General features: G+C 38.8%; 1 protein-coding gene across 4 annotated transcripts in view; it reads right to left on the reverse strand.

Annotated features, from left to right (window-relative positions):
* Positions 1–16442: 16442 nt before the first annotated feature.
* Positions 16443–21906, reverse strand: part of AIFM2 (apoptosis inducing factor mitochondria associated 2) — a 152887-nt gene continuing 147423 nt past the window's right edge. For all 4 annotated transcript variants that reach the window (XM_056530698.1, XM_056530697.1, XM_056530696.1 and 1 more), the window contains exons 7-9: positions 20840–20995; positions 17738–17938; positions 16443–17355 (exon numbers count right to left, since the gene is read on the reverse strand). In XM_056530698.1, the coding sequence (XP_056386673.1) occupies positions 17201–17355; positions 17738–17938; positions 20840–20995 (512 nt within the window). In that variant the 3' untranslated portion in view covers positions 16443–17200. The remainder of the gene's footprint in view (positions 17356–17737; positions 17939–20839; positions 20996–21906) is intronic.

Consider the following 21906-nt stretch of genomic DNA (forward strand, 5'->3'; position numbering starts at 1 on the left):
GTTTCACTGTGTTGCTATCACCAATCTGTGTATTAACAGTACGGATAGCCAGTGGGGAAGAAAGAGAAACATTGCACTATGTTCATGGTATTCTCTAGAGGTTCCCATAGTGTTGTATTATAAACAGTCCATTGTGTATGACATTACGCTGTAATGCAGGACTATTCCATTATGCGGACTCCAGTAGAACAATCTTGGAGATTTTTTTTTTACTTTAGGGGAAAGAATGTTCATTGAGAAGAAGGAGTAGAACATTTTTTCTAATTTATTGTGATGATTCCTCCATTACCCTCTCACTGCCTTTTAGCTACCAAGTTGCTTCCATATAGGAATTCCATTTATTTTTGTTTATGATTTTATTTTGTGATATTTTCATCTAAGACTAGATATTTGATACATTTTCTTTATTTGCTGTTATTCACTTTTAGCTGCTACAAATACAAATTTCAGATCTTTAAGATACCCTGTGTCTTGTATACCAGAATAATCACGCCTAAATGATAATATAGAAATGCAGCATTGCAATGGAAGGCGATATCCTTACTTGTTTTTACTTATTCCAGAGAATTCCTAAACCATTACAGAATCTATCTGGATTCTTTCCCTTGAACCCCTTCACTGCCAGATGTGCTCTTTCATGCACTTACTCTACTAAGGGGTTGGTAGTAGTTTTTATCTATAAGTAATTTAAGCTATACAAGGTGGAGAAATAGAGTTTTGTAAAGGGTGTATATATTTTAGGAGATGATTTTGTTCCTCCAGATATTTGTATTTTTTGGTGGAACTAGGACATGTGGAATCTTCAGTTTTGCTCTGGATGGTATGGAGATAAATATTGCTTTAAAAAAACATTTTCTAATATATTTTCAACAGGATGGTAAAGGTTGTTCTCTTTATATGTACTTTGTTATATGTTCTTATTACTTAATGACCAGACATGCAGACAGTATGCCTCTTTTATGTTGTAAATAGTAGCATACCATGGCAAAGTATAGAATGGTATGAAAGCATTGATCTGCAACAATATTTGTCGAGTAGTTTAACCATTTTTTATGTTCTTCACTTTATCCTGGTCCTGTATAAATGGTGCTTCTAAAGTTAAAGGTTTATCTATTTATAATACATTCATCACAGCGACATCACCTTATTTTTATGATAGTTACATATTTATGATATAACAGGATTTATTCAGAACGTGTAAAGATGACACATGAGATGTAGTCAGCTTCCATGTCATTCGCAGCAACAGTTTTCTGTTCACTGTACCTGTTACTCAATGGTTGTACAATATCACAGCTGATGACAAGTGAACAGCAATATTATCATAAACACACATGACATGGATTGATTTTCATTTAAATGGATCCTTTACTTTTTAATCAATATTGCTAAAATAACAAGCTACCAACATAGAGAAGTGGAGGGATCATGAAAAGTCCAGATCAGATCCCAAAAAACACAGTGGGTATTAAGCGCCTTCCCCAATACAAAAAACTAATGAGCACTTGATAGGAAAACTACTCTCACGGTTATTGATGGGTGCACCCATCAATGGTTTGGGCAGTATCAAGCTTCTCACAGGTTCCCTTTAAAGTCTATTCACTGTAAGAAACATCACTCCACATAGTGGTCAGAGGATGTTTTCTTACTATAGCTTGAGTATCTACTTTCCTGGGCACTGGCCTCCCATGACTTCTTTTCACTTTCCACCTTTTCATGATCCTACTGATGCCTTTCTCAGCCATCATTTTTCAGACTTTCTCCCTTTAATTTTCCTTTTTTTTCCCTGTTTACTGTACCGGGTGTCTAGATTGAAATGGCACAAACATTTGGTACCATGGTCTGCCCCCCACAGACAGTTAAGCACCCAACTGTATTGGATTTATAGAAACAGCCCAAAACAGCTTCTTGTTAAAGCAGAGGACATCAGAAATGTTCAAAAACCTTGGCCCTTATTTACTAAGAGTGGAGTGTAGGTTTCTTTGTGGGCTTTAATTCCCTAAAAAAAATTTCCATGGTATTTACTGAGGATTCTCTAAATTTTTTACCATACATTTTGCGTTTTTTTTTTACACATGCTCTGATCTGTAGGATTTTCCTCAGCTTAAATCCACCCCATTTTCTGTGGAAACCTTTTTTTGTGAAAATGTCGGGAACACACCCCTTTTCAGTGACCATGCCCCCTTTCGCTGACAGCCATGCCCATTTTCGGGTTTTCTTAGCAAAATAGAGAGATAGTCGTTTTTTTTTTCAATTCTGGCGCAAATCCCGACAAAGCATGTTGGGTTTGCAATAGTAAATGAGAGCCATTGTGTATTTTTTCTATAGTGACCGTTTCCACCACTAGTGGGCCTGATTAATACATACAACCACCAGAAGTTTGATCACTATGCACGGAACAGAGGATATGTGTTTTGTACTAAAGAAACAAAGGTCTAAAAGCTTATTACATACAGAAAAGGCTGCCAATGACCCCTGCTACATCATTCAGATAGCAAAGAGCAAAGCTTAGTCTATTGAAACTTAGTAATATTTATTAAAACCTATAAGATCCTTATTAGATTAATACTGATTCAGTATTTCTTAGTGTTTCTCAGAATTTTACAAAGCAAATTGACATCCATTCTGGGCATTAGAAAGATACATGAATATATATTATATGTGTTTTTTTTTTTTTACAAACTTTGTTTTTATTTTAACTATTTCTCTTTGTTTACACATTGGTAAGGTAATAAATACATATATTGTTTCTGATAAAGAAACCCTATGTATTCTACCTACATTCTGGATTGCATTATATTTTTCTAGAACTGCTCAACAATTCCATACTCTCGTGCTATGTGGAAAAGTGGGAAAAAAATTGAAATTGTTGTAAACTGCAAACAGTGATACTAATAAGGGAAGATATAGTAATGTGTCACAGACGTACAAAATCAAGTCATGTTGTAGATGGCATGCTAAGTATCTTTTAGATTTGAGCTGAACCACTATGGAAATTGACACATTTTGTATGTACAAATGTAGCAATTTTACAAGGCTCTTTGCTACTTTTTTTTTTTACATCGGTAAGGGCTCGTTCACATTATTGTCTGCTCCTGTTAATTAATGCCCGTTATCAATCCATTTGATAATTTTTCAAATGGCTTGCAAATGGCTGTAAAAGAATCCCATTGATGTCAATGGGATTTTTTTTTTTTTACAATCCTTTAGCGCCCGTTTTAACCCGTTTGCTTCCTGTTCCTTTTTTTTCCCCGTCCAAAATAACAGAATAGATTCAGATATAATAAATTTAACATTGAAGTCTATGACTTAGGGTATGTTCAGACTGCGGAATTTCCGATCGCGGAATTCCACGAGCAGAGATTCCATCTGGCTGCTGTCGCCAAAAATACTTTGGCGGTAGGTCTGTGTGGTACTGCGCCATTACAATTGATGGCTATGCAGTGCTGGCGGAATTCTGTGCAAAGAAAGAACATGTTCGCCATTGAAATTCCGCAGTGTGAACGGGTCTCGTGGAAGACTCATTTCACTGATAGTAATGTTCACAGCACAGATTTCTACTCGTGGAATTCCGTTCATGGAACTGTTTGCACCCGTTTTTTTCCTAATCCATTTTGATCCATTATTACTTCTGAGCATAAAAATGGAAAATAAATGTATTTAAAAATTAATGCAACAGGATGCCCCTTAATTGCATCCTTTTGCATCAGATTGCATCCGTTTGTTAGTATGGTCCGTTTAGCAGCAATGACGGGAGAATAGCAGGACAGGAGACAACACAGTGGGAACCTAGCCTAAAATAAAGTTGTTTGTGAGTTGTACAGTGGGTTATTATGTGGATCCCTAGTCTAAAGTCTCATGCACACTACCATATAGAGACCCAGTATATAGTCCCATTCTGATTCTTTATATGACTTCAATATCATATGGAGGTATGATGAGGTTCATACAATGGCAGTACTGCAACAGTTGCAATCTATAAGAATAATTCTGGGTCGTCTAGCTGTGGCATATTAATGCAACTTTAATGTAAAAAAATAAAAAATCTGATATAACTGAACAATTACCTTTTTTATAGCACTTGCACCAACCCCTGTGACACTGTTGCTACATCTTTCCTTGAATGTATTGCAAGATATTAATTTAAAGGAAAAAGCAAAGCCATAAGAAAATAAACTCTTTGAAAAACTCTTTCCTTTGATGCTCAGCAGAACTCTTTTGCCCCATTTGAAAAGTTGTTTTCTTGTATTATTTACAAAGATGTATTATATTAACTGTAACTGATTCTTTTGATATCTTGCAAAGTGCAAAGAGGGCATTGTGTTTGTATTTTATATGAATATGAATAGGTAAGATTTTAAAGAGGTATTTAATACATGTCCAATGTTTGGTGATTTTATAACAGTTTTGCACATTTTCTTCAATTGTTGTTCAGTAAACCTTTATATGTCTATTACATCTATGTCTAGCTGGTATACACAGTGCTGTATAGCTGTGTAGAGTTGAATTGCTCTGTCCTTGTTATTTCCAAACCAGAGTGGAGACTTTTATTTGCCATCATTGGTGTCCAGGGTGATTTTACTCTCAAGCTACATTAAAAGGGATTATCCAGGTTTTTTTTTTAATTAATATCCAAGCCACAGGATAGACCATCAATATGAGATTGGTGGGGGACTCTGAGGAGGACCCCTGCCGATCAGCATTAAACAAGGTCACAAAACACTTAAATGAGACACGGCTGCAATACCTAGCACAGCCACTATGAAAAGTATGACATGTTAGTACTAGCATATGTAAACCATCAAGAGGTGGCAATGTTTCGCTTGAATGATGGGGCTTCTCCAAAAACAGTTGGGTGTCAAGAGTTCAATCCCCACCAACTATCAATCATTTTTTTTACAAACTAAAATAATCCCTTAAGCGACAAACTGAAAAGTTCCATTAAGCAATGATAAATGTTAGCCTGGTGCTACCTAGTGACCTGAGACAGGTCATACTGAAGTTAGAGGCTGATGTGATGTGACAAATTGTGATAAGTTTATTAAGTCAACTGACATCATTTATAAACCTAAATAATGCATATACAGTAAATTTGGGGAACATACATTAGTATGGTAAACTAGACACACATTAGTTAGGTTTTTTATACACATTGATAATGCAAATCGTGTTTTAATGATGACTGTGATACAAATCCTTAAAGCACTGCGGTCCTCAGATAATGTAATCCACTCTCCAGCTTTTGGCCACTTCAAAAATCTAAGGTTTTTTATTTTAGAATTTTGTCTATACCTTGTACCTTGCTCAACAACAGCAATTGTTGGCTGCCTTAGATAAAGGTTTTGTCTACCTTCTCCATTACCATAATTGAAAAACTTAATTTTCCATTCCAGTTTAACAAGGGTTAAAGTTTTTTTTTTTTTTGTAATTATTTGAATTGCCCATAAAATAATTGTCAAGCATATTTTTCTTGTACGTTTCATGGTGTAGTTTCTATTGTTTCTCCAGGAAATGTACAAATAAATAAACAACAGGGTGTTACCATTCATCATTCAATAGAGTGTACCCCTACCCAATCTGTACACTGTCTAATACAGTCAGCACCGACTGTACAGTGCATACTATGTAGATACATGCTTTTTTGAAAATAAGGTATAACACTTAGCTACTGCATGCATCCAATAGGAAATAAGTATAGTTCTGCAGTTAGATAGTTCTGATAAATGATGTCCACTGTTTTAAATTGTATGCCAACATTTACATGATCACTAAATGATTTCAACATGTAGTATCAACATTCTGAATTTCTTAAGGCCAAGAGTTGAATAGGTTGTGTATTCCATGACTGTTGCCAGTTTTAATCTGAAACCATCCATCATAATATCTTTAAAGGGTTACTTCTTTAAGAAACCCTACTTTTAAACATCCTGAGCATTCTAAATGAATCCAGGTAGTCCCTTATTCAGGATCTCCATCAGTTAGCCAGAGAACATGTAAAAGCAGAAAGGGACTTCAAAGAGCATTTCTTTCCAGACGTCCCAGCACTTCCATGCATTCCTCGGGACAGTCCATCAATTTCAATTGTCCCTGTGTACTGCATTATTATCCCTGAGATGTTTTATTTAGACAAAGCCATAGTGATATAAAAAAGTAAAGTTCCACACAGTCCTTGAATTTGATTTAAAAAAATGACCATTAAATCTGCATGTCTAATTCACTCCTTATGAAAAGTTTTTGTTTAAAGAGAATCTGACAACTAATTTACTCACACTAGACCCAATATACTAAGCTACAGTGCGGGTGAAGTGCTGATAAAAAATAAAAAAGTCTTTATTTTAATCTGTGCAGTAGATCTAGTGTTATGGCAGGTTAATCTTCTAGCTGCTTCCTCCACATTCCCCAGCTGGTCTGCCCCATAGAGAACACTCTGAACACAGCACAGGCACCGCTACCTTCCTGGCAAACCATAGCCTATCCAGTTAGGGGGTGGGCCGGATGGGAAATATGGAGGGAACGCAGTGAGCCACTTCCCCGTCTCCATTGTGCAGAGCTGTGCAATGCAGCTAGAGAATTAGCTGCCATAACGCTAGAACTACTGCACAGATTAAAATAAGTGAGGGCTTTTTTAAAGCTCTTAACCCACACTGTAACCCAGTATATTGGGTTTTGTTTGGGTGAACTAGCTGTCAGATTCTCTTTAAAGCGAGGAACGCTTTTAATGTTGCCTCTGCATACCTGTTCATTACTAGACAGAAATAATGCCCTCAGCTGCATGCACATAGTCACATTCTGGTTTTGGCAATGCTAACAGGACAGAAGCCATTTTGACTTTTCCAGGCACATTTCTGACACTAAAGTATAATACACTTTGAAAAGATGTTCTCATTTAGCTAGACATCTGAAAAAGTTTTGTTATGTTCTATGTTTGTGAACCCATCCTTCATTTTAACATTATATTTGGTGTTTTATATTTTTCACATTCATCTGAGAAGAGACACTGTGCATCATTTTTTTTGCACTTCCAAATTTAATAAAAACATAGTTTTCTGATTCTTCTCAAATAACTCACAGATGAAATGAAGGATATGCCAATTGTGTGTCCTGCAAGTGAAGGTTCAGTTCAGAAATATGTCATTTATGTTCTTTATACATCTAAAATGTTTATTTTACAGTTATGTCATTTGTACTGTATAGCATTTTCCTATCTTCATTATGCAGTATTGCATTTTAGTATTACCTGATGTATATATTTTGTTATTTTTTTGCATTATGTTATTTTCAATTAAACTTTTATGTATGCATTTTTAATGGTTATAGTCATGAGCTGACTGAATAAATTTCAATTAAGCAATTTGGCTAACAGTTTGTTTAACTTCATTTTTCATAAAGCTCAGCTTTAGTCTTTTGCAAACATTTTACAATGAATGATGCGTTTAGGCTTTGTTCATATGACTGTCGTGTATATTCCCCAAAGAGAAAGTGTAGCTGGAGTATGAGGATACTAACATGGGGGAAATCAACAGACATCAGCTAATACATAATCTAGTCACAAAACCTTTACCATATCGTAGAACTGTCCAGTAAGTCAGCTTATAACAGGTGCTGTTAAAACTAAAATAGTACCGAGACTATTTTCATTCTTACAGTATGATGATTCTATCTAATATATGAATGCATGAGACAAACTTGGCTTGCATATATATATATATATATATATATATATATATATATATATATATATATATGCAAGCCAAGTTTGTCTCATGCATTCACTTCTGCAAAAAAGAAATCCATTTGTTTTCAGTTTTCTTTCACCTTTGAAGTGATACTGTCATTAAAAAATACTTGTCACAAAAAAGACATGTGAAAAGTTGATGATCACACTAGGTCCCCCTCCTGAGACCCACTATGACCATGAGTTATTAGATGGGAAAGTGGGCAACATTGCGCTCTGCTCCCTGGCAGGCCGAGAGAATCCTACATTTCTCTGCATAGACTAAACTAAAAAAGTATAAAGTGCTAATATCTAAAATAAACTCTTTGAGGGAATGTTAATATATAATGAAACTATAATGGTTCCCGAAAAAAGAAAATAGAACCAAGAAAACCATTCTCTGTTTTCTAAATACATGTTGCCAGTCACAAAAAGTGGAAGCTGTAATTTGATTGGCTGCCATGGTAAATTACTAGGTACACAAAGTCAACAATACTTTTTATGCATCATGCCATCAGTTGTATAACTCTGCTGCTAATCACTGTTTAGACCGAGTTATATCACTGCAGATATAAGATCTATAGCAGCAGTTCATACATGAAAGGTACATAGAGATGAACCAGGAGGGTGAGTGGGGTCTAAGCTACTCGGTGATGATGCAATCACATAGTTAACAGGAAGTCAGTAAAACAGGACAGACTGCCCACTGTCTACACAGTAAGGCAGTGAGTGTTTCCCTACCTTTTTCAGCTTGGGGAACCTTTAAAAAAAAAAAAAAATTGCGGGGAATTCCTACCGAAGTTGACGAGCAAAAAAAAAAAAAAAGATTACAGTGCTGCTTTATACATCATCGTCGTTTCCTTTTCTTTTCCATCTGGTCCTCACCGTCAATTTCTTCCAGCCACAATTTTTCACCGTTAAACTTACAAAACAAACCTATTAGGTGCCACACTTTACCATCATCAGCCTCCAAATTCCCCTTTTAGAAGTGTGGAGGAATACAAAGATGTATAGGGGTAAAGGGGTAACAGAGGGTTGCAGAAAGGTGCACCCCACATATGGGGTATTTCCATACACTAACATACTGGTGTTGCCCCATACTTTTTATTTTCACAAGCGGTAAAAGGAAAAAAAGACCCCCAAAATTTGTAATGCAATTTCTCCTGAGTATAGAAATACCCCATATGTGGGCTTAAAAGTCTACGCGGACGCTCAGGAGTGAGAGTGCACTATGTACATTTGAGGCCTAAATTGGTGATTTGCACAGGGGTGGCTGATTTTACAGCGGTTCTGTCACGAAAAAAATATATATAAATACCCACATGTGACCCCATTTTGGAAACTGCACCCCTCACGTAATGTAACGAGGGGTATAGTGAGCTTTAACTCCCCACAGGTGTTTGAAGAATTTTCATTTCATTTTCAAGTTGGATGGGAAAATGAGGGAAAAAAAATTTCACTAAAATGCTGGTGTTACCCAAAATTTTTCATTTTCACAAGGGAAAACAGGAAAAAAGTCCCCCAAAATTTGTAACCCCATTTCTTCTGAGTAAGAACATACCCCATATGTGGATGTAAAGTGCTCTGCGGGCGAACTACAATGCTCAGAAGAGAAGGAGCGCCATTGGGCTTTTGGAGAGAAAATTTGTCTGGAATTGAAGGCCACGTGTGTTTAGTGCCAAAACAATGGATCCCCCACATGTGACCCAATTTTGGAAATTACACCCCTCACGTAATGTAATAAGGGGTACAGTGAGCATTTACACCCCACAGGTGTCTGACAGATTTTTTGAACAGTGGTCTGTGAAATATTATTTTTCATGTGCACAGCCCACTGTTCCAAAGATATGTCATATGCCAGTGGGGTGTAAATGCTCACTGCACCTCTTATTAAATTCTGTGAGGGGTTTAGTTCCCAAAATGGGGTCACATGTGGGGGGGGCACCACAGGGGGCTTTGTAATTGCACATGGTTTCCAAAATAGTATGCCATGTTTTTATTTTTATTTTTGCTGTTTTGGCACCATAGGGGCTTCCTAAATGTGACATGCCCCCAAAAACCATTTCAGAAAAATTTGCTATCCAAAAGCCAAATGTCACTCCTTCTCTTCTGAGCATTGTAGTGAGTCCGCAGTGCACTTGACGTCTACGTATTTCAGAGGTCAAGTCCTAGGGAAAAAAGTGTGGGAACTCACCCTAGAGTTCCACCAAAGGGCTGGTGTTACAGGACTCCTGCTAATGGGAAGGGTGTTCCTGTTGTGAAAAGAGTGCAGAAACTCTGTTCCCATGCATTCCTGCAGGATTTGAGCCCTGGGGTATTTCCATACTCAGAAGAGATGGGATTACACATTTTTTTCCTATTACCCCTTGTCAAAATGTAGAATTTGGGGAAAAACCGGCATTTTTGTGAAAAAAAAAAAAAGTCACATTCAAATTTAATGAAAGTTGTCAAGCACCTGTGGGGTATTAAGGCTCACTGGACCCCTTGTTACGTTTATTGAGGCGTGTAGTTTCCAAAATCGTATGCCATGTTTTTTTTTATTTTTTTTTTATATATATTCTGGCCCATAGGAGCTCCTAAATGTGACATGTCCCCCAAAAACCATTTCAGAAAAACTCACTCTCCAAAATCCCATTGTCGCTCCTTCCCTTCTGAGCCCTCTAGTGCATCCACAGAGCACTTGACATACACATGAGATATTTCCTTATTCGAGAAAAATTGGGTTACAAATTTTAGGGCAATTTCTCTCCTTTTACCCCTTGTAAAAATTCAAAAACTGGGTCTACAAGAACTTTGAATTTTCTCCTTCACTTTGCTGCTATTCCTGTGAAACACCTAAATTGTTAACACACTTACTGAATATCTTTTTGAATACTTTGAGGGGTGCAGTTTTTATAATGGGGTAATTTGTGGGGTATTTCTAATATGAAGGCCCCTCAAATCCACTTCAAACCTGAACTGGTCTCTGAAAAATTCATATTTTTAAAATGTTGTGAAAAATTGGAAAATTTCTGTTGAACTTTGAAGCCCTCTGATGTCTTCCAAAAGTAAAAACATGGAACAGGATACGGGAAGAAAAACGAAGACCCTTTGTGCCAGCACTGCTCAGATGGTCAGAAGGTCAATGAAGAAATGAATTCCACCTAATATTCCCTGTACCCAGCCTTCCACCTTCCAGATTTTTTAATACAGGAACAATTGGAAATATGGGCGCTCCTGTGATTAGCTGTAAACTTTTTTAAGAAAACCCCTCGTTCAGTATGGATTAATTTTACCTTGAGTCTCCATAGCCCTGTCTATGTAAAGTAGGCGGTTATCCTATTGCCCAATAATTCCACCTACCAGAAACAGCCATCAAGTCTTTTCCACCCTCTTCGTACATTGCTGAGTAGGCTTGAATCCGATTGGCCACTTCTTAGATGACGTCACAGAGGAAGCCCCGGATTGGCCAAGAGCACATCCCCATTCATTTCTGAATATTTCCTCCTACCGCCACACCGCCGTCCTCGCAGCCCGCTAATTGGCTAAATGTTTTGGATTCCATTGGCCTGTTCTGCACACCACGTGACTATATAAACACAAGCCTTTAGCCCAATCACCGGCTGATCACCTCATCGCCTATCCAGAATCCGTTTGGTCACTGTCTTTTTGACTCTGCAATCTGATTGGTAGTCTACCGCTCATAGGAAACAGCGGTTATTTGGACTCTCTTTCACTTACCCACGCCACGAGTGTAGTACGTCATCGCGTACTGATTGGTCGCCTGTTACACACACTATTCAGCGCAAATTACAAACCACGGCAAACTCATCCAAGCCTCACTTTCAACATTAGCTAGCCTAGCCTCGGTTTGAGACTGTGGTCACTTTTATCAAAAAGTAACCTCTGTTTGCATTACATGTATTGTATGTTCCCTCCATCAAAATACATTAATTTATTATCTCAAGACAACATGATTATTTTATTTTTCTGTTTAGGTCAGGAAAATATCACCCTGTAATGTTACGTTGTTGTATGACTCTTGACTTATGTTAATTTTCTTTGGTGCCATTTTCTAAATGTATATATGCACTTCCCTGCCGTTGGTACAGTAGACTGCATACATCCACAATTGAGAAAGGGAGGGCTCATTCCCGAAACGCGTCTTGTCCTTGTATCATCCACATATGTATGTGTCTCAATAAAATACTGTTGGATCATACATTTGGCATCTTCATTGACCTTCTGACCATCCAAGCAGTGCTGGCACAAAGGGTCTTCGTTTTTCTTCCCGTATCCTGTTCCATGAATTTGCAGATCCCTGAGAGGATCCAGGCCATTACCCGCAGGCTGCAGCTCCGGATCATCTACTAGCACCCCAACATGGAGGGGTTACATGCATGAACCCAAGGTTCACGTAAGGTGAGCATAATACCTACTGCTTTACTTGCAACATGACCTGTCTGAATTACACGAGTCGCTGTCCTCCATTTTTTTTTTCAATTCAAAAGTAAAAACATGTCAACTTTATGAAGCAAACATAAAGTAGACATATTGTATTAAACTTGTTACAAGTTATTTCTAATTGGGGTATATTCACAATTTTGTCGTGTTCCCCACACTTATAGGTTGTTGTTTCAGTCGCTCTTTCAGTGAATAATTAACCCCCCCCCCCCTATTTATGAATTATTTTATTTTGAGCACTTGAGGAAAGTTTGTTTCGGTTACATGTCTTTTTGTTTGTTAGTTTTGTTGTGTTTCTTAGAAGTATACATAGTGGTGATATCATAAATGTTGATCCTTTGGCATTACTCAGTGATACTAATGCGGACGGCATGCTGGCTGGGAGGTGCGTTCCGCAATCCTATACCCGTTTGCCTGCTACTGATATATTATTGCTGTGACAGATTACTGATATGGCTATAACGATAGCGAGTTTAAACGTGAAAAAAGGTACTGATAAAATATACAGCTTACCCTGCAAAAAATAAGCCTTCACACACTTCTGTCAGCCAAAAATAAATACATATATTTATTAATAATAAATATATGAAATGGATGTGGAATATAGCAACACAAAACAGATGGATCAACTCCACTAACCTTAATATACAGGTAGTTTATGTTGGTGATCCACATGATCTAAACAATGTATTCCTTATCCCAATCTGTTCAGACATTCCCAATAAATAGCACAATTTTTAAATATGCAAATGAACTTTTAACTGCAATGGAGTCAGGCTTGATGACTTTCTGCACCTCTGGTGCCATCACTAACCACCTATGTATTCAAGTTTGTGAGGTTATCGATCTTTCAATTTCCCTTTCAATTATTGTGTTGTGAAAAGGAAGAAAAATATCTTTAAACATGTGTATAAAGCAGTATATGTTCTAATTGCACTAATAAGTAGAATAAAGATAGCATGTCAATTATTCCGAACGGTGAACACCATTAAAGGGGTACTCTATGTGTACACCATGCCCCCTCCCATAGACTTGCATTGAGGGGGCATGGTGTTAAGTCACGAGTTTTTAAAAGTAGGTGATATGAGGGGGTTTATAGTATACAGGCCACTCAAATCCACTTAAAAAATTAACATTTTAAAAATAGATTTTGGAAATTTTAATGAAAATTTTTAAATTTGCTGAAAATCTTCCAAGCCCTCTGATGACCACTGATGACCAAAAAAGTACTTTTACCAAATGATTTCAAATAAAAATAAAAAGGAGACATATTGTAAATGTAAATTATTAGCTAATGTTAAAAGCAGAGAATGTCTAATTTTGAAAATGCTAATTTTTCTAAAATGTTTGCCAAGATTTAAAGTTTTTCAAAAATCATAGCTGAAGACATTGACCACAATTTATCACTAACATAAAGTACAATATGCCATGAAAGACATTCTCAGAATTACTTGGATAAGTTAAAAGCAGCTCAAAGTTATTAGTACTTAGGGTGCGTTCACACGAGCATATTTTGTTTACAACCAGAGCCGGACTGGGGATGAAAACCAGCCCTGAAAATAATTGTATATCAGTCCCACAGCATTGCGTCAGCCACCGGCATCCATGCCTAGATTTAATACTTTACAGTACACTATATCTACCTATCAAGGTAATAAATTGGCACTGTATAAATTGGCACACACACACACACGTGTGTGTGTGTGTGTGTGTGTCAATTTTCCATGCATTATAACACTGTATACGTGTAAATAAGTCATACATTTACCAAGTAGCAATAGTATAAGAAGGAAAGGAAATATTACCACCATACTGTTACTGACCAAATTCTTAATACTGAGACCAGTATTACCAATGAAACCAGGAGGAATATTATCACTATATATATTACCACCATACTGTTACTGTCTAAATCCTGTACAGTGACCCCCCGACCTATGATGGCCCCGACATATGATCAAATTGACATACGATGGCCTCTCAGAGGCCATCGCATGTCGATGTCAGCATCGACATACAATGCTTTTTTATGTCGGGGCCATCACATTAAGTGCTATCCGGCAGCGCAAAATGCTTAAGCTGCTGCCTGATAGCAGCTTAATGTTCCCCGTGTGGTGCGGTAAGTATTACTTACCCCTCCACGATGCTCCGGGGTGCCCTCCGGGTCCAGCGCTGGTCTTCCGGTGTCTTCTCGGCCCTTTCTGATGACGTCAATACGCTGCTGCGCACGTCATCCAATAGGAATGGCGTACGCAGTGGCGTAATGACGTCACTACGCAGGTCTAGTAAGGCCTTGCGGAAGACAGCAGAGGACCGGAGAAGACAGCAGAGGACCGGAGAAGACAGCAGAGGACCGGAGAAGACAGCAGAGGACCCAGCGGAGGCCCGGGGTCACCATCGGGAGCGGCGGGGACACCATCGCGAGCGGCGGGGACAGGTGAGTACAGATTCCTATACTTTACATTGCACGAATCCCTCAACATACGATGGATTCGACAAACGATGGCTCGTTTGGAACGAATTACCATCGTATGTTGAGGGACCACTGTATACTCAGACCGAAATTAACAATAACACAAGTATACAAAGGAGTAATATCACTATATATATTACCATCATACTGATAATGACCAAATCCTGTATACTGAGACCAATATTACCCCTAATACCAGTATGCATGGAGGAAATATTCCCCCTATACAATTACCATATAGTTGTAGATATAAGCTCTACGCAGGCTCTGCAGACAATATAAGTGATTACATACAGTAACATTTTCTCTAATCGGAGTCATTCACTTTCCTTTAACTTTTCCATCCGGCCCAGATGGTTATGAAATTTTTTTCAGCTATGACCTGTCTCCAAAGAACCTTGCTGACAAATATTTTAGGCACTGGCACGTTTCCAATACCTATAGGTCACCTATAACTATTCCAGTACCTATAGAGTGGATAGATATGTGGATTGGTGTTGAAGGTCTCTACAGTAGGTAGACCGGTCCTTTTAAGTGGTTTTCCATATTATAATGGCCCCCAAATAGGTCCCTGTGTAGATAGCTGCCCTGTACGCAGTAGCAGCCAACTATAAGTAGGGGTGACTCCCTGTAGATAGGTCTCATTGTGGATAGTAGCCCTCTGTATATAGTTGCATACAGTAGTAGCAGCCCCCTTTAGGTAGCAGTAGAAGCCCTCTTTAATTAGCAGTAGAAACTCCCTTTAGGTAGTAGTAGGAGCAGCCCCCTTCAGGTAGTAGCAGACGCAGCCCCATTTTGGCTGTAGTAGTAGCAGCCCTCTTTAGGTAGTTGAACTTGCATCCATTTAGGTAGTAGTAGCAGCAGCAGCAGCAGCCCCCTTTAGGCAGTAATATCAGCAGCCCCTTTTAGTAAGTAGTGGTAGCAGCCCCCTATGGTTATCAATAGCAGCAGCCGCCAACATATAAAATAGTATCAGTAGGTAGACAGGCAAGCAGTGTTACCCCCCCCCCACCACCACCCTATATGTTATCTAAAGAATGAAGATTATGTAAAAATAAAAACTCACCTTTCCCCCGAGCCGCCTGCTCCAGGAACATCTCTGTCAAGGCCGCACAGAATGTCAATGTCACGATGCCGGCGGTGCAATGATATGACATCATAGAGCTGCCAGCACCATGACAAACATTATGTGTGGCCTCCCGGCAGGTATTGGGTTGACTGGCAGGGCTGGGAGCTTATAGTGCTAATGTAAGTGAGCGGCCGCTGGGTGGCAACGCACGGGCCGGCCCCTGCAGGCCCACAGGATGGATGGCCTATCAGGAATTTTCACAGTATCCCAGTAGGCCAGTCCAGCCCTGTTTACAACTCACAGCCTGTTGCGTGCTGGGAAATTGAAAGGGGCGGGCTCTCTGCAGGCTGTCCATGGCAAATTTTTGTCTGCGAACCTCCGCTGCAGAAAATACACTGCAGACCCCATTAAAGTCGATTAAGGTCTGCAGCAGGTTTTTCAATAGCAGAGATTACGCTATTGAAAATTGGCTGTGGACAGCCTGCAGAGGACCTGCCCCTTTCAAACTCGCAGCGAGTAACAAACTGGGAGGTTGAAACAAAATAGGCTCGTGTGAACAAGCCCTTCAAGTGAAAGGTCAAATTTGAAAAATGGTCCTTGGTCCTTTAGGCCAAAGTATCAAGTAGTGACAGCTCACCCTGATGAGGCTTCACACCTGTGCACGGACCCGCCAGTCCCGCCTCCAGCTTCAATGCAGAGCAATATGCAAGAAGAACATCCAGCATCCAGGTTGAAGTCAAAAGCAGGGTATTTCTTTATTGGAAAACTTGCATATACACGATAAAAACTGACGCATTTCACGCTTTCGCACTTAGTTATAGAGTAACAAGACATTGCATAAGACACATATAAATACTAAAAGCTTAGTCACATGTCCATGACATCAAAGAAATGGAAAATCCGATCTGGATTTGGATAAACCGAATACCTGAAACGGATTCACAGCCAAGTTATACTTTTAAACACAAGTACCTGTTCACACAAGGGAAATAAAAAAAAAAAAAAGATATATTTTAAATTTTAGGCCAAAATAGGTTGCATTATTGAGGGGCATTATTGTATACTGATTTTCCTGTTTGCTTATACCTATTAAAGGGGTACTCAGGCCCCAAGACATCGTATCCCCTATCCAAAGGATAGATAAGATGTATGACCACTGGGGTCCTGCAACTGGGGACCCCCGCAAGCATTCAGTACCCACCTCTGGGAGCTGCCAGCTCAGAATCTGCCGTATGACGACCACGGGGCCAGAGTATCGTGATATCACGACTCCGCCCCCGAGTGATGTCACACCCCGCCCCCGCTATGCAAGTCTATGGGAGGGGGCATAGATCGGGGATAAGATGTCCTAGGGCCGGAGTACCACTTTAATAAAAAGGCTAAAAAAAATTTGAAAAAACACATCAAAGTTACTATTTTATTTTTATAGTTTCTGTTCTGTACAGTAATAAATTGTTACATTGAGGTAGCAGTCTTAAAAAATATATTATAAAAACAACACTTATTTGGGCATCTTCTGTCCCATTTCCTTCCAGCTTTTCGAAACAAACAAATCTCGGCTTTTTAGTAAAGTGACACAATAACGTCCCATATAGTGACCATTGAACTGACCGGTACCATCATTTCGACCCATAGATAGTAGCATACTGACAGGACCTAAATAGAAGAAGAAAATTATTTGCATTGTCATTTGTCTATCACCAAGCACACACACGGTGCATACAAAAATAAATTGGTTTTTTTGGCTTTGTATGTTTTGGTCAACCTTTTTGTCCTGTATTTACCAACTAATAGCCACAGAGATACAGTATATGCATAAACCTCCTTAATAAAGGCTCTGTGATACAGCTAAACATTACCCTTCAAAGAGGTAAATAAACATTTTTTTTTTACTTTAGCAATCCGTTTAGAGTGCTGCAGTATTTTCAGGTTTACACGGGTGGACCCTGGCCACGGGTACCCAGTATATTACCATCGTTTGAGTGCTGCTCTCCTGGATTTATCTACATATAAAAGATAGAAATATGCCTCACAGTACCTGCTTTATAGGTCTTGAGCGGTTTCTTCATAAGACTGTGGATGATGTTTGTTACTGCTAACTGGGCATGTAACCCTGCTAGATAAGCCATTTTAGGACCCCTTAAATCAGCACAGTCTCCAACTGCATAAATATTATTATGTCCTTCCACTTGAAGATGATCATTCACTTTCAGAGCTCCATCGCTTGCCACTTTATCACCTTAAAGGGGAAAAAAAACATATTTAATAAAAAAATATATTTTTTTTTAAATAATAAGACTGAGCATTGTATTTATAATTATTTGTAATTTATAATTTATATTGTGCCAAACTGGCTTGTAATTTAAGTTTGTTTACTGGGTATTTTGTATTAGACATTGTATGATATAGTTAACATCATGGCTCTTAGGAATATTGTCTTGCTTGAGCTAATTTTCTTTAGCGTCAAACAAACCAACTTTATTAAATATGCCAAAAGAATAAACAACAGCCATAAAAAGCGAAATAAGGTGGTACAAAAAGCATCAAGCAATAAACAACACAAACAGAACATGTATCATAGACTAGCCAAAAGAAGGTGCAAGGCACATTTGGAAGCACAGAGCAAGAGAAATATCACAAACATAATTAAAGGATGAGTGAGCCGAGCCTAGGGAACCCGGTCATTCTCAGAACTTTTGGGGTGACAGCAGATTGCAGAGCTTATAAACTTTGCCAGGCTTGTGCAAGATTGGCAATGGCTGTAATAGTAGCAGAAGGGATGAGGAATGCAGGGCATAGGGATTGTTTTATAAAATGATAGAAGAGAGAAAAAACAGAGGCAGCAGCACCCTCTCCAGCTCTCTCCTCACCATCTGAGTCTTTATTCTTCAACAGTAAGAGGGAGAATTTTTGCTTGTTTAAAATTATGCATATATATTTTTTTTCAAGAACTCCATATTATCCATATTTTTCAAGGAGAGACCAACTTGATCATACTAATAGCAGAAAGCAATATTGATGAGGCTGCAGTGGCTTATGTAGTATTGACCACTTAATGTATTAGAGGATTAGTCCACATGTAGAAATAAGAGGTGTGATGGTCAGAGGAGAGTGGCCACATAATGTATGCAGTGCTGGCCTAAAAGCCCAGGATTTTACTACCCCAATGTGTTTGGGGATCCAGATAAAAAAGTGGCAATGTGCAGTCAGAGAGGTTTGGCTACCAGGAGCTGCAGGAGGCTGTAGGGTTCTTACAAGCAGGGGAAAGACTCTGGGAGCTGCCTGGGGCCATAAGCCCACTTACTAGGCAGGATTTGGGGGGTTGCAAGGGCTGCTTTAGGGTATGGTACAGCAGTAGTAATAATGGAGTAGGAGAGGATGAGCTACGGACTGCAGCAGGGAGGAGGCTGCCGGTGGAGCACAGCTGAAGCAGGAGCCGTCACAGGAGCTTCTGGTCTGCGCACTGTCTTCTCTGTGAAGTGCGGCAGGGGTCTGCAGTCCTCCTCACTCGGCCTGGTGTAGAGGTTGCTGGCGCAGGTGGTGCGGTGAAGGCTCAGTTTGCTATACCAGATCGGCCGTGTAGCTTGAGGGAGCAGGTGGGCCCGACACAGAGCTGAAAATTCCGGCACTGCTTGCAGACAAGCAGGCCGCTACTGGTAAGTGCCAATGTCAATTGGGGTCTGTGCAGGCTCTGAATATCTCTCCAAGCAGCGGGAGGGGTCTGGGTAGGTAGAGATGCAAGGATGACCCTCTGGGGGTATAATAGCCACAAAAAGGGGTGCCTCAGAGCAGGTGTTCATGTTCCAAATGTCCAAGCAGCTCCGTTGCAGTCCACATCCCCCTTAAATAAGTAAATTTGATGGGAATTAAAGACTAATGTATTGTATTTCATTAACTCCTTAAGGATGCAAGATTTCTGCATTTTTGCACTTTTGTTTTTTTCCTTCTCATCTTTTAAATATAACGCTTTTATTTTTTCATCTATAGACCTTTATGAGGGCATGTTTTTTTGTGCCACCAATTTTACTTTGTAATGACATCAATCATTTCACCACAAAATCTACGGTGACACAAAATAAAAATAAAAAATGGAGGGGCAAAATGGAAATAAACACCATTTTGGAACTTTTGGGGGCTTCTGCTTCTATGTGGTGTACTTTTTGGTAAAAATTATATGTTCTCTTTATTCTTTAGGTCCATATGGTCACAACGATGCCCAAATTATATAGGTTTTATTTTGTTTTACTTCTTTTAAAAAAAAAATTTACTTTTTGTATGGAAATTTGCATATTTAAAATGGTCTTTTGACCCTATAAAAGTATTTTTTTTTTCATATATGGCGCAATTATCTGTAGTATTTATCAGTACAATCTTTGTTTTGATGGGACTTTTTGATCGCATTTTATACATTTTTAAAGGTTTCTAAAGTGGGCCAAAATATGCAATTCTGGACTCTGGATTCTGGTATTTTTTTTTTTTTTATACGCCATTGACTGTGCAGATCAACTAACATATTTTTATAGTTCAGACATGTACGCACGCGGCGATACCACATATGTTTATTTTTGTTTACATACTTTTTTTTATGGGAAAAGGGGGGTGATTCAAACTGTTTTTAAGGAAGGGGTTAAATCATATATTAACTTTATTTTTTTAGTCCCAATAGGGGACTATTCCATGTAAATACTACATGTAAATACTAGATTACCACCACGGTGGTCCCAATCAGCACCACCAATAGATTATTTTTTTTTTTTAAGATACTGCTATTATCTTTGATTGTGGTGTCTAAGGTGTTAAGCCAGGCCTCACCGTGATCGGTGATGTCCAACATTAGCCACCGGTCCATCATATCCTGCTATGACACGCTCTCAGCTCCTGAGCCCGTAATAGAAGGGGAGTGTGTGCAGGGTGTACATGTATGCCCTGCATCCTTAAGGGGTTAAAGGACACTAAAAAATAAAATGTAGTTTATAAGCTGTCTCTATCTCAAAACTAAAATTCTATCCACATTGAGCTTCTGGGCAAGAGTAACAAGCATTTTTTAATTCATATAAATAATGGTTAATCTGACAAATTCAGCCCTGTGACACCGGAAGTTGTAAACCATAACTGCATCTAGAATTTCTTGTTCACTTACCGAAAGCATCAACGTAACAAGAGGAATTAATCTTCAATCCTGTGCAACAGAGGACCAGGTCTGCAGTGATCACCTCCGAATCCTTGTCTAACTGCAGCTTCATATTCTCCTGAACCGTGTTTAAGGTTAGTTCATCCAGGTTGGAAACCCGCTGTCCTGTTTAATAATAGAACAATTACCGGTACTATGTATTTATAGCATTTCTTGGGTGCTTTTACTGTTTAATAAGAAAAGTGATTGTGACAAAAGTGTTTGTTTTATGTGGTCTAGTACTCACTGTCAAAGCTCCTCAAAACAATGTCACCTTTCTGAAAAAGTTTTTTTATGGATTTTTTTTCTGTCATAGTCTGATGTTTCATTTAAAGTGTCTATAAAGTGTAATTTAAATAATAAAAAAAGAAACATGTCAAAAATTTTGACTGGTTGAGGACTGGAGCACTAAGACCCCCCCAGCAGTATGACCACCACCAATCAAGTAGGGGGAGAAGTGTATGCTGTGGTGCTTCACTTTCCAGCTTGCTGTGATCTCTGTCCAGTTTTACTAGATGGGCTCCATGGAATGATAGCAGTGAAGCGCATACTAGCACCTCTCCCTCCTCTCCCTGCTTAGTCTTATGATTGGTGGCGTCTTTGAGACACTGACTGATCAAAACTTTAAGCATGTTTCTGTGACCTGTCAAAGCTTTTGATAAAATACAGTTCTCTCCAAATATTAACCCCTCAAGGACTGGGCCATTTTTCATTTTTGCACTTTCGTTATTTCCTCCTCACCTTCTAAAAAAACATAACACTTTCAATTTTGCACCTACAGACCCATATGAGGGCTTTTTTTTTTTTTGTGCCACCAATTTCATTGTGTAAGGACATCGATCATTTCACCACAAAATCTATTGCGAAACCAGAAAAAATATTTGGGAGGAAATTTTTTTTTTTAAATGCCATTTTCTAACTTTTGGGAGCTTCCGATTCTATGCAGTGCATTTTTCAGTAAAAATGACAACAAATCAGCTGGGGGCCAGCCGGTATGGCGTGGGGTGGAGTCTGCGCCATATACCACTTGCAGTTGT

The sequence above is a fragment of the Hyla sarda genome, chromosome 7 (genome assembly GCF_029499605.1).
Source record: "Hyla sarda isolate aHylSar1 chromosome 7, aHylSar1.hap1, whole genome shotgun sequence".
NCBI lineage: Eukaryota > Metazoa > Chordata > Amphibia > Anura > Hylidae > Hyla > Hyla sarda.